Source organism: Musa acuminata, chromosome BXJ3-8, assembly GCF_036884655.1.
Source record: "Musa acuminata AAA Group cultivar baxijiao chromosome BXJ3-8, Cavendish_Baxijiao_AAA, whole genome shotgun sequence".
NCBI lineage: Eukaryota > Viridiplantae > Streptophyta > Magnoliopsida > Zingiberales > Musaceae > Musa > Musa acuminata.
The window spans coordinates 8,227,093-8,239,902 of NC_088356.1; the positions used below are offsets into that span (position 1 = coordinate 8,227,093).

Here is a 12,810-nt window from a genome sequence, read left to right on the forward strand (position 1 = left end):
AATATAGCTAAGTTTATATAAGATACAGATCTGATGAGTTGCCTCGATGCGCTGTGGTTGATATCGATTCAAAGTTACTATGGAATGAATGCTTGGCTTGGATTCTCTCTCCCTTCAAAGGTGTTGTAGAAACCGGCCCACCACGCACCTATCATTAAAAAGAGTTTGGGGGTGGGGGAAGAAAAGGAGGAGCCGTACGCCAGCACTAGTGCTGCCTGGAGGAGCTGTTGAAGTGGCACCTGCATTCATTCACCATTCAAACTGTACCCTACACTATCAGAAATTTGCCTGTCTGCTACCGCAGCGGCTTGTAGTTGTATGTTGAGACTTTTAACACGTCTGAGATGCTGCAGATGCACCCTTTTTACCTTTGAGCAGTATGAAATGCTATCCCCTTTATCACTGTAGATCATTCTCTCTCTCTCTCTCTCTCTCATGCTCTTTGCTTTTGCAAACAACAGCTCTTGCTTGATGCTTTAAATTATCACCACCACCACCACCACCCAGCAGAAGCAGAGGCAGCAACGACAACTTCTTGAGGGAGAAGGAGAGCAGCAACGACAACTCCACAATTAATGTGGATGTGACTGAGCTGCTTCACATTTCCTTCAGGCCATTATTACGTCCTGCAAAACAAGCGTCAGAGACGGCGCCCTCGCACCAGTCCGATCCGTTCCCTTCCTCCACAGGAAGTCTGCCATGAGCAGATGTGGGCTTGTCCAGATGCTGCCGTAAGCTACATGGACTGACTGGTCGAGAGTCACGGCCTCAGAACTGTCACTTCGTTCTCCCGTGGCCGGCACTCCATGTCGAGCTGGTATCAACCACCTGCATTCCCTGTACGTCTCAATCGACCATCCAAGTTTTGCGACGTAGTGTGATGCACATATTGTAGCATACGATTACGCCGTATGCCTAGGGTTTATCTTGGCATCGTCTCATCACATTTGGACAGTTCATGATCGACTCCAAGAACATCCGCGGTGTGATGCTTGATGGTGATGTATGTCCTCTTTCTTTCCAGGTATGGATTAGCCTCGAGAACAGGTTTTGGATTCCATTCGTAGCATTTATCTGTGAAAGAGGAGGAATAAGTGATGTAATGTGGTCCGGAATCTGCAGCCTTTCACCATGGATGTCTCATCTTCCATGTTTATCCTTCCTGCTGCATCCACATTGTTCATGTGCTGGTGTCAAGCACTAAAGGTCGGATATGAAGCTCTTAGAGTATTTTCTTCTTTTTCCAAAAATATAAGGATTTGCCTCTTGATATACATGGGCAAATTTTCAAAAAAAAATTATTTTGTCATAAAAATTTATAGAACATTTATTTTGTCATAAAAAAATAATTTTATTTCCAACCTCCACCTCATCGGTTATCGTCTGTCTTTAGTTACCTTCGTGTTCGATCGTAGTTTCGAGCATGAATAGTAATAACAATAGAGAAAGAGAAGAAGAAGGCAAGAGCAATAGTATGAGAGTAAAGGTGGTGATCGATAGAGTATGAGGACAATAGAGTGGATGAATACATGACTAAAGATAAAGACAAAGATAACTAGCGACAGAGGTGGAGACCATTATACTCGTAGGCAAAATGATCTTTTAGGAAAGGAAAAAAAATTGAAAATGAAAGTGCTTTCTAGAAATTTCTCAAAATATTCTTATAGTTAATCTTTTTTATTTGGCCATCAAACATAATGACATTAATACTCCTTAAAAATATTTTCATATATCTCTCTTAAATTTATGAATTATATATTTATTCATCTAAATTTCAACAAAAAAAAAGGGGTATCAAATAATTAACAATGGTGTAAGAGCATTATAACTATAAATTAATATATTAAATTATTTTTTTATGATTATATGTATCTAAGATCAAAATATCATTGCAACCCACTTCAAATTTTTAAACTTGTGTTATATAACAGTATACCAAACTTACTTATCAAATGTTAAGGATTTAAAATCTTATATTATAATTTGTTACCCCTAAAATATTATTCTAATGATATATCTAACTCATTTTTTTAAAGAATAAATACTGAAAACAAAATTCAAACTAAATAGATTCGATGCATCATTATTAAATCAATATTTGATATATAATTTATTGAACTCATTTATAAGAGTTGAGAACTTAGACGTGGCTTGAGATGGAATCCGGTGTTTACCACTCGAGACTATGAATGGTGTGTTGGCGGAGGGCAGGACGGCGAGCCTGAGAGGGAGGAGACAAAGTCCACAACTCTGAGGCGAGGACAACTGTGGGCGGAGCAGAAGGCTATCGGCCACAGGACCCCTCGACGCCACTCAGAGCCCTGCTTTTGGGAGGACCTTCCCCGAGACGCAGGCGGCCGGGCGGCAGCCGGTCCGAGAACAAAAAGGTCTCAGGCATCGGTGAGGCGAGACGAACGCCCGCCCTCCGTGGTGGCCCCCTCCACGTCGATCGAGCAGCCCGAGGTCAAGACGAGGAGTATGCAGCTGCCGGTCCCATGGCGTCTGCCCCCGGTCGCTTTACCATGAGACGCTCGTCAGCTTTGGCGTGGCGTCTTCTCTCCGATGCCCGGGACACGTGGTACGCACCTCATGTTCTTCGCCACCATCCCCACTGCTACTGTTTCAAACGTGAAATCAATTTACGAACAGTGAGATTTCAGACCGATAAACAATTATCAAACTCACGTTAGATAAGATTTAAATCGGTTTAGTACATTATCGTTAGAATCATCATACGTTTTGCATCGCCCGTGAACTTATGGAGCCCCACAAACGTGGAGAGCATCATTGCCATACGGGCGGTGCCAAAGCGACATCACGCAGAGAGGGGGGAGCTTTTGGCCAGTGTTTTGTTGCACCGTCATGGCATCTCTTGGCAAGCCAAAGATTCCTTAATCCATGTCGTACGAGTCGGGGGTCCTTTGGTTGCATGACGAGTCTCGTCATCTTTTCTCGCATGGCAACGCCATGGTTCGTGCGAGTCGATCGAAACAGGTCATCTCTTGTGTGCCGATTCAGCACGGAGGAGCGAATGAAGTCTGTACCTCTCTGTCCGCTCGGTACTAAGTTCGAGCTAACACAAGAATGTGGCTCTAATATGCATTACGAACAGTAAAGGCAAGTTTATTGCGTCCTAATTGCTCGCTCGCTCACTGCACTCCAACTCCGACCTAATCTTTTGACTTTGTCTTTAACGGTTGGTTTCCGAACCAAAACCGTCAAAAAAAAATTTTATTTTATTAATATTTAATTATTAATTTTTATTTTTATCGATATGTTTTGGTTCGATTCGGAATCGTGAAATCGTTGATCGATTTCGGTTTCGATTTTGATTAGTATAATTCTTAGTTTTGTAGTCACATGTAGTCTTAGGTATTAGGATATCTCTTTGTGGATCAACGAACTATCGTCGTATTATATTCTCTTATTTTTTAATTAAAATTAAAAGAATTACTTGATCTGGTGTATATGGTTGATCTTATTGATTCGTATCAACGATCAATCAGTATGACAAGACATATCGATGAATGTACTGTCCGTATCGATCCCATCGATCTCCTGTCGAACTAATACGTACCACTCATTGAATGATGTATTGTTATAGTAATTTAAGCAATTAAGTCGCATGATGGCGTGAAATCCAAAAATACAAACTAAACGATCGCAAAAATTGATAGTGCAAAAACAAAAAAAATTAACCTCCAACTTAGGCATAAATAAGTTAAAATATCGTAAATCTAAATAGGGAATTTGTGTGTTTTAACTATATTCCTTGGCCTCGGACGTTCCACATCGTGAAGAATCGGAGAAGAGTTATTTATAGCCTTTTTCTCCGATAGAAGGCTGTGATGCAGCAGCGAAGAATTAGTAGAAGAAGAAGAATAAAAGCTCCAACACAAATAACATGGTGTAGTACATCAATCATATGCCAACTTGTCTGTCCAATTACCTATGTTTATGTAGTTTGCAAGGTGGGTGTTGTTGGTGAACAAATGTGTCATGGCTGGTGAGTTAGCACGGCTAGATCCACGGGTTGATGTCAGGAGTTCTATGTTAGTTGAACTGGACGCCGAGGTAGGTCGAGCCTCCGCGACGGGGTGCTGGTCACCGTTTCTTGGTCCAAGCATCGTCTGCGTCGAGCTACGTCTCTCCGTTCCCGGGATAGGTGACAGCTCGCACTCCTTCCCCGGGTGGTGATTTTCGAGTCGAGGCGCTCGTGGCTCGGGGTGATCGTTTTCCTGCAAAAAAGACCTTCGTCGGGTGATTCCCGATTTTCGCCCCTCCGACGAGCTAGTTAGCTGTCTCCTTTCTCTCTCTCCCTGTTGGGAGTCAGGATAGAGGTCTTTATACTATTGTGAGAGGGTCGATCGTACGTGAATTGGCGTGGTGGACACAGCACGACACCCGTACGAATTCTGGCTTGACAGGCGGGGCATTGCCATTTCGGGATTACTGGGATCAGGCGTGTCGAATAATGTCTTAGGAGTATAAGCTCTGACATGACGTGTGCATCAGCTATGAGGTGTCATGGGGTAAAACATGCCCTATCAGGTGTCTCGTTGTTCTCCCACCGGGCACTGGAATCGACGTCAACCTCTCCCCTACCACGCACAGAACTGGACAATGCATGCACTGATCTAATCGGAACACTTACCTATGTTCGTATAGTGTGTCAGCTAGGTGATGACTTCCAGCCTCTTCCCTGCCATGTTTGTGTGAGACATCCTGTAGTGTGATGGCCCCTAAGGGTGGGGTTGGCAGTCATCAATTACCTCAGTCTGTGGAACCCATATGAGTCGAGCAATACGTGATTACTTTTTCCGAAACGCATGACTTTTTACCACTCCGAACATGTCAATATAACGTATCTGTTATTCTTAGAACAATCGATGCTAATAGTTCTTGGATGTTTTTTCCAAGTCAATCGAAGTCTCACTTCAATCTCAATTGAGATTTGATTCGTCCAACTCTTAAAGACGTCGGATTAAAAAACTAATTTGAGGGGGTGATTACGTGTAGTAATTACACATCGCTCTTAAGTTTAATTGTGAGTTTGATATTGTGGTATGTTGAATTCGGATTAAAAACTGCTGTGCCTTTCTCAAAATGGTAGGTTTGTGCCTCGTCTTCCTCTCTCTCTCTCTCTCTCTCTCAAAGTGATAGGTTTGTGCCTGTCTTCCTTTGTGCTTCTCTCTCCAAAGATGGTACCACAATTTGTGCCGATACACCATGTGTCGGTAGACTGATGTCAACCAGATCGATGCCAAAATTGAGTTTCTTCAAGTATAACCAATCTCATGTCAAGTGATATCAAAACATTCTTGCTTTTATTCAATTACTCTGTTTCTTAATTAGGCATCCGATGACCATTTAGAAGCTCCAAAATGGTGGTGAGAGATGAATACCCCGTAATTATGACTTGTCCAATGAACATACATTGTATGTACATTATTTATTTACGGAACACCATTTCGCCAGACTCATCCTTCTCGAAGACCTGTTTAATCCACTCGGCCAACTTCGAACTATGCGTCTCGCTGCTAGATGGTGCTGAATGAAGCTCGCTGGCACCTCCGGTGGATTGGTCATTGAATGTGCCGTATGTTGATGGCAAGTACGCATCTGGCACAGCCATTATGACAGCACGCCGGAGTGCAGCCTCATGCTCCTCGCTGTGCTCCCTGTCGATCGTCTTCTGGCGCTCCATCCGTGGCTTCGGAGGGATCACCATGAGCCTTTCCTTCTCCAGCATCAACTGCAAATTTCAAAAGATTCAGGTTGGTTCACAGAATCTGATATGGAGATCGAATAACTTGGTAGGTTCAACTGGATCTAACACTTAACGACTATTAGCAGTATGATTTTTCTTCATCTGTGTCAACAGCACAACAAGCAGAGTATCGGTGACGATAACTCGAATGAACATTACAGATGATATCCATGCAAATGTATGCTCATGCAGAGACACATGCTCACATGTAAAGTTTCTTCGACAGCAACTATCTAAGCATTTGATTCCGCTGACTGTCTTCAACATATTCTAAATTTGCTGTTTGATAAGTTTGCACCTTCAAGTAACTGGATGTCGTAATCTTATGTCCCGGTCAGTAGCTCGTGGACTGATATGCTGGAAGGGATTGTTCAAGAATATTTGAATAAAAGGAGAAACTTTTGAGTTGTGATCCAAAGCCTATAATTTTTGCATCTCTAAGAATTATTTTTGTTCCTTTGCTTACCGTAACACCATTTGACAGGTGCAATACAAAGCATGCGAATATAAGGGAAGGCAAGAGGAAGCAAAGTGGTTGTAGTTATAAAGATGGAACAACATTCTCGAAATAAGAGAGTTCCCTACTGCATGCACAATGAGAGACAGCTATGATAACAGAATCTCACTACAGGCGGACTTCTGAGATTGTTGTGGGCTAATTGTTCTAGAACATATGGGAGCAACAGGTATATAGTCGTGATGGAAAAATATTAATCTCTAGTACTTTATCCAATAGGAGAAATATTATACTGATTAAATCATAATATGGATACTCAGTTTGAAAGCTTTTATTTTGTGTCTGTAAAGATAAGAACATCTTTACCTAATGATAGAGGGTATCCTACCATCACCGAGAAACTGTAGAACATTAAGATAGATCAGAAGAGAAGGCATTAAATACAGGACTCACATCTAAGGCCTTTTGAGCTTCTCTCTCTATCCAAATAATGGCATGGTCGGACGTGGCATTGCAGGAAAGAACAATGTGCTCAAATCTTCCATCCACAGGCACAGCAGTTCTAACAACTGGTGGAAATCTTCCACATCTGTGACCAGTGAAAATTTCAGGTAAGTAATCTTTGAAAGAAAAGAAAAAGGTATTATTTTTTTTAGGCAAAATGGTCAAATAGCTCCTATAAAAAAGAATACAGAATCTCTTTTATCTTATGTTGGAATAAGATACAGTTCAATAATAGATATATTTGCAGAAGCAATGCCAATCATCGCAGGAAAGAGCAGAGATACACCAATGGTCAGGCTTATTCATTAAATATTGCTGAAATAAAAATTGTGAATTTAATGGAGGATGTTCCCACCATTGCAGGGTCTAGGGAGGGTTCAGGCAATTGCAACCTAGGTTCCTTCAGGCTTGTCTATCAATGCAACCACTGGATCAAGTTCCCAAGCTACCCTACTATCGGAGTGTTTCTCTCACATTTTCTTTTTTTTCTCTTCTGATGGTGAAGGGACCATCTTTTCCTTTTTTATTATTCTTGTGAAGGATGCTAATACAAATGAAAACTTGTATTTCTATATCGCTGTGTTCTAACCAATTCTTTTATACAGCATCTCAAGATAAAAAGGAATTGTGAATGCCATCTTTCTGGTTCAAGTGCATGAGGATGTTATACCTGAGCGGCTTCCTTTCAACAATGTGGTACAGCCTTCCTGGTGCATAGAGCCTCCGTGGATCTCTTAACATTGCATCTTCTGGTATGCAAGTGTCTGCCATGCATCTTAGACATAACAGGCATGGTAAACTGTTGAAAGAAAATTGTATCAACCATTCCAAATAAGACAGATATATGAATTCATGAGTTTGCAAGATAGGAGTACAAAAAAAATTTTCAAACTGTGCTAGCATCTCCAACATGGCTTTTCTTTTGCAAAGATATTAGATACCAAAGGCACAAAGAAGGAAAATACGTACAGGTAGGCCAATTAACTGTAATCAATATAAAAGAATACATGTGAGGCTTTGGAAACGAACATATCATGCGTACCATACCACTGCATGCTGTGCCTGCCCTTTGGAAACGAGCATATCAATCATGCCATGCCACTCTGATATATATTCATAAGCATCTACAATGATGTATACTGTGCCCTTGAAAAATATGCATTTCATGTCATCATAAACAAGGGTGCATGCCATTGTTCCATATTATTCATGTATCCATCTTGAGCAGATCATGCATAATAATATTGACATCCTAGACCATCGATACTCTGTTTTCACTAACGGAAGAGAAGTTTTGATTTCCTCAAATCCCATAAGTTGTCCAAAATATGTAATTTACAACCTTTGCGTTTTCTCCCAACAAGTTGTAGGGAAAATTTGGATCTTTGTTGGGTCTCACAAATCAGTGATTTCAAGAGTCTCTGTAATTTAATCAAAATTTGTTAGATGCCTTGTGATAGGTTTCGAACATGAAGTATCAATGCTTCACTTCTTAGGACCTAGATTAGTTGGCTCAAACTTAACTGCTTTTCCTTATCAGTTTATCTTACAGTTTTGTTGTTACTCAAAATGTGTAAGATGTATTGTGACAGCTTTCGAGCATGTTGTATTGACACTTCAGTTCCTATGATCTAAATTAATTGGCTCAAACTTCAGCAATTTTCCTGACCATAATATCTAATAATTTTGTTGAACTTGATCACAAACGGTACCTTGTAACTGCTGTCAGTCCTCAACTGGTTGAAAAGGTGCTGGGTTCTGTTCATTCATTTAGCAAACAAATAGGACTGTGGGAGAAATTTAAGGACAAATAGTATATGAATCTAGGTTTATCTGTTAGTAATCCACATAGGATACAATGAAAATTCATCAACCTACAGACCTACAGATTAAGCTTCTTCAAAGCTTCAATTAAACAGTGACTACCAGGCAGTTCTACAACATCCCTAATGACACAAGTATTTGCCACATATCTCTGCACATCTGCCCTTTAACATTGTCTCCTCCAACTTTTTACGTTGTAACATATACCATTAGAAATCACTCGAGTTTTAGAGATAAGGTACATAAACAAAAGAAAAAAAAAGTCTATTGATCAAGATGCACGAGTAATACAAAGGGGGAAAAAGTTTCAATAAGATGGGAAATAGCAGTCACTAATGTTTTTTGTTTTTTTGCAAAGGGTAAGTAGCGAAGACAGGATTCGAGCACAGAATCTTGTGATAAAGTATCAGTTTTTATCAATTAAGCTAGTCAGCACCATAAAAACAATGTCGGATGAAATTTCGAACCATCAATATTTGGTAAGTGCATCTAGTACATTACCACCAAACCAATGTTTTGTGTACCAATGCTTCTAATTATATGAATTACAACATGAAATCCTAGTAGATTGAAAATTGTTAAGGCTTTTGAATCCTTTACTATCCATTTTTGAATTTCTATGAAAACCTTATGATGCCAAAACACAGAGACCCTACAAGCACAACAGCATGCATGTTTTATACCTCTTTAAAAAGTTGTATATTACATTTTGCTGGAGGAACTAATGAAAATATTGTGAAGGGACAGAAAATGTCTGACAGGAACAGATTGAGTTTAACTTTTATCCATGGAATACTATTCATTCTGCACTTCAATATAAATAATTCGTCCAAGTGAAAATGTCAAATGAAACAAGGCCTTACTCTAAAAGATGAGGCCTCAATTTACCAGAAAAGTGACTTGAATATATCCTCAAGAGGTGTAGCTGTTCGAGGCAGAAAATCATCCTGAGCCATCATAGGAAACAATCCCGAGATCAGCACTAATAGAAGATAGGAAGTCAAAATATTATTGTGCTGTGCATGACTTCTACAACTTCATGGTACAAATTACAATTTCATAGAAGATTCTAGAATTATTGAACAGTCTAAAATGTCTAGTGAGCAAAATCTTCATAAATATACAATTTAAACTGGTTTATCCCCCTTGCTATACAAAACTTGGTAGAATTAGAAAAGAATTATACAAAACTAGGACATTATGACTACAGGTGTTCTCAAGCATTAGCTAGGCCAAATCCTTTAATAAGAACAAAGTGGAGCATGGATCCCAACATCCAGTGAACTTAGAAAGTGAGTAAATTCAGGAGTAAAACTCTTTGAATCTACAGTTTTATCAGAGATTCCAGGCTCAAACAAACTGAAGCTCACTTAACAATCATCTCTCTTTTAAACCAATGACTGATTACACCTGCCGACCATAGAGAGTGATCACTCATGGAGTGTTGATTTATTCTTGCTTTCAAACTTTTCATGAGGATAACACAGAAAAAATCATGTCAGTTTGAACTGTTAATAAACTTTAAGACCCAGTTAGCATCAGAGTTCGAGGTCACCTGTTGTGTCATGTGGTATCTAAATTTTATTAGATAGTTGATACTCTCAAAACTTCCAAACGAGTGCAAAATTTGTCTTGTCAATAGGGAAGCTTCACTTTTTTGGTTCACTTTGTACTTACCAAGACTGAAGGTCACAATTGTGTTGGTTAAAACCAGGAAACCTGAATTACTCAGTTTCAGAAGTTCACAAGTGGGGGCAAAAATTATATCTCTGATTATGGAACTCTAATATTCACAATTGTGTCCAATTTTAATTCATTATAAACAATATGTGACCTGAATATAATTAGGGTTGAAAAGGCCAGGCAATGCAGGCACTTCTGTGTAAAAACTAAACTTGATACCAAAGAACAAGAATGATCTTGTTATTACTGTGTAACCACTCTTTTCTTCCCTCTTTGTTTTTACAATCTGTTCTCAATTTCTCTGGTTTTCTTAATTTTATTAGAGAATGCATATTCTTATGAATATGTGTTACTGTTATAAATTTGTGTGTGTGTTAGATACACTACATCTGGTTGGCATAGTGTATGTATAAAATATAGTTGCTATGTGAGATTATGGGGTATAGTTGATATAAAAAACGCAATAAAACAGCAGCTTTATTCCAATACATTGTCAGGGTTTTGAGAGTAACTACTAATTTCATTTTCTGAATAAATTGACATTTTGCACATTAGACCATAGTATTAATTTCTCTTGGCATATCCTCATCAACGCTCTCTAAGACCTCGGTTCATGCACGAGGAATAAGTTTTCAGAAAATCATCCAAGAAAAAATCAGAATGTACTTAGGGCTTTCACTTCCTTTAAAATCATATGTTCATATTGAGAATTTCCACTAAATTCATATGACAAAAGAACAGTAATCAATAAGGAGAGATGTAGAGCAATAAATTCTTGCCTGAAGAACAACCGAGTTGATAACATCCGCATATCTGACAGCCAAGTTGAGTGAGACGCATCTTGCAGGCGCAATTGCGAAGCACCTCATTCTCTTCCTCTCTGCATCCCCCAATTTATCCAGATTATGAACGGCCACCATTGCCAGCAGTGCTGCAACACCAGAACCCAGAGAATGCCCCGCGAATGTAAGAGTGTACTCTGGATACTTCTCCAACAATTCCCTCAAAATTTTGCATTCAGCATCAAATACCCAAACAGCTGCTGTCAATAGCCCATTGTGAACATAGCCACCAGAAAATTTCCTCTTTCCGAGCCCATTATCCAGCAACAAGGCATAGTCACCCTCTTGAGCAAAATTAAAGCCTCTTATCGCGAGCACGATATCGGAATTTTTGTGATCGACGTAGATCAAATACGGTGGAGCATGGCCATGGGTGTCCTCATAGGTCTTGCGAAGGACGACGGACCGGGTATCGATGCCATAGCCTCCCGGTGGTGCCCATTGGGGGTGATCAAGGTCATCCTCATAGACCGCGAGGATGTACCGGCACAGTCGAGGCACGGGCTCGAACTCGACGGTCGATGCCAGGCCCCAGGTCTCGCTGTCATGGCCTGCGCTGTGGAGGAGGCGCTTCCAGGCCCAGCGGGCGCACGCAAGGCAGTACACGCACTCGACGATAGGCAGGCAGCAAGCGAGTGACATCGACAGTCAAGCGCTGTAGACGGCCGGGAATTCCGATTGGAACTACATGGCCGTGCTCGATCTTTCTGAGGCCATGGGAAGGACAGATAAGAGGAGATTGATGGGGATTCTGGTTGTCATGTGTCCCTCCATACGAAAGCTAGGAATTCCCGCACCAGCTCCTCGTATCAGCAAGTAATCGAGAGCTGGCAACTTGTAGGATCTGCAGCAGAACTCCACCAAGGAAGTAGAATTGGAGCTGCAGAAAAGGCCACTTGCAGAAGGGAAAGGAAGGGAAGGGATGGATCAGGAGTTCATTAACAAGGCAGAGAAGAATCCACTTACCACTGAACAAGAGAGAAGACTTGAATCTGCTTGTTGTATTGCCAAAGCAAGTGGTGAAGGATTGCGGGTGAAGGTGGCAGAGATGCCCGGCTTTGGAATGACTACGGCTGAAGCAAGGGGGAGGAATAGTAACCACGGAAAGCTGGTAGCTATGAGAAAGGAAGGGGGATGAGGCGGAAGTCAAGAAGAGTTACAGGACAGACACAGGGCAAGCGGATCCAACTACTAGTCAAAAACAGGCTACCATGAGGCTGATTAGATGCCGGGAATCTATGCCGCTGCCATCTTAGATTCTGGAAGCATCGAGCATCATTTAGAATGCAGGGCAAAATATTATCAGAAAAGAAAAGAAAAAGAAAATAATGTTGAAGGAAGACAATTGCTGAGGAAAGTGGAATGAATCCATGACCGGTGTGGAAGCTTTTGCTGAGCTTGGGAGTTGTGGTCGGAAGTGCTAATAATATTTAGGCTTGAAAATGAGGGATATGTTATTTATTATTTGTTAAACTAACTGTGAACATATATCAAGCATGGTTATAAAGGACAATTAATTATATTGTTTTGGCATTGAATTGCTCTGTTGACTTGCAGTTGAGCCTGCAATAATGATCAGCTTGATGAACCGAACCTGTGAGTCCTGCTCAAGAGCATCACCACCAGGCTGCCATTTCTCTCAAGATAAATTATTGGATACCAAAAAAGATTGATTTCTTTTTCCTTAATTCATAGCTTCTGATTCAATCTGAAAGTTCCTTTCTGAGGAA

The 12,810-nt window shown here is 40.6% G+C and overlaps 1 protein-coding gene across 3 annotated transcripts; it reads right to left on the bottom strand.

Annotated features, from left to right (window-relative positions):
- Positions 1-5,300: 5,300 nt before the first annotated feature.
- LOC135643991 (uncharacterized) lies at positions 5,301-12,483 on the bottom strand. 3 transcript variants are annotated; one of them, XM_065161327.1, is made up of 6 exons: positions 12,047-12,483; positions 11,018-11,924; positions 9,444-9,502; positions 7,402-7,530; positions 6,681-6,816; positions 5,301-5,755 (listed from the first exon to the last, which is right to left on the bottom strand). In XM_065161327.1, exons 2-6 carry the CDS (start codon positions 11,720-11,722, stop codon positions 5,453-5,455), a joined length of 1,332 nt encoding a protein of 443 aa, XP_065017399.1. In that variant the 5' UTR covers positions 11,723-11,924; positions 12,047-12,483; the 3' UTR covers positions 5,301-5,452. The 3 variants fall into 3 exon arrangements, with proteins under 3 accessions (XP_065017399.1, XP_065017397.1, XP_065017398.1); XM_065161325.1 differs by having other exon boundaries at positions 11,018-11,960; XM_065161326.1 differs by having other exon boundaries at positions 11,018-11,975.
- Positions 12,484-12,810: the final 327 nt, after the last annotated feature.

Bases quoted from the DNA above. Each gene is read 5' to 3' on its own strand.
- LOC135643991 (XM_065161327.1), bottom strand. From the start codon at position 11,722: ATGTCACTCGCTTGCTGCCTGCCTATCGTCGAGTGCGTGTACTGCCTT. The intron at 7,531-9,443 runs GTAAATTGAGGC...TTCTTTCAACAG, and splicing joins ATATTCAAGTCACTTTTCTG to TTTACCATGCCTGTTATGTC. The intron at 5,756-6,680 runs GTGAGTCCTGTA...TGAAATTTGCAG, and splicing joins AAGCTCAAAAGGCCTTAGAT to TTGATGCTGGAGAAGGAAAG.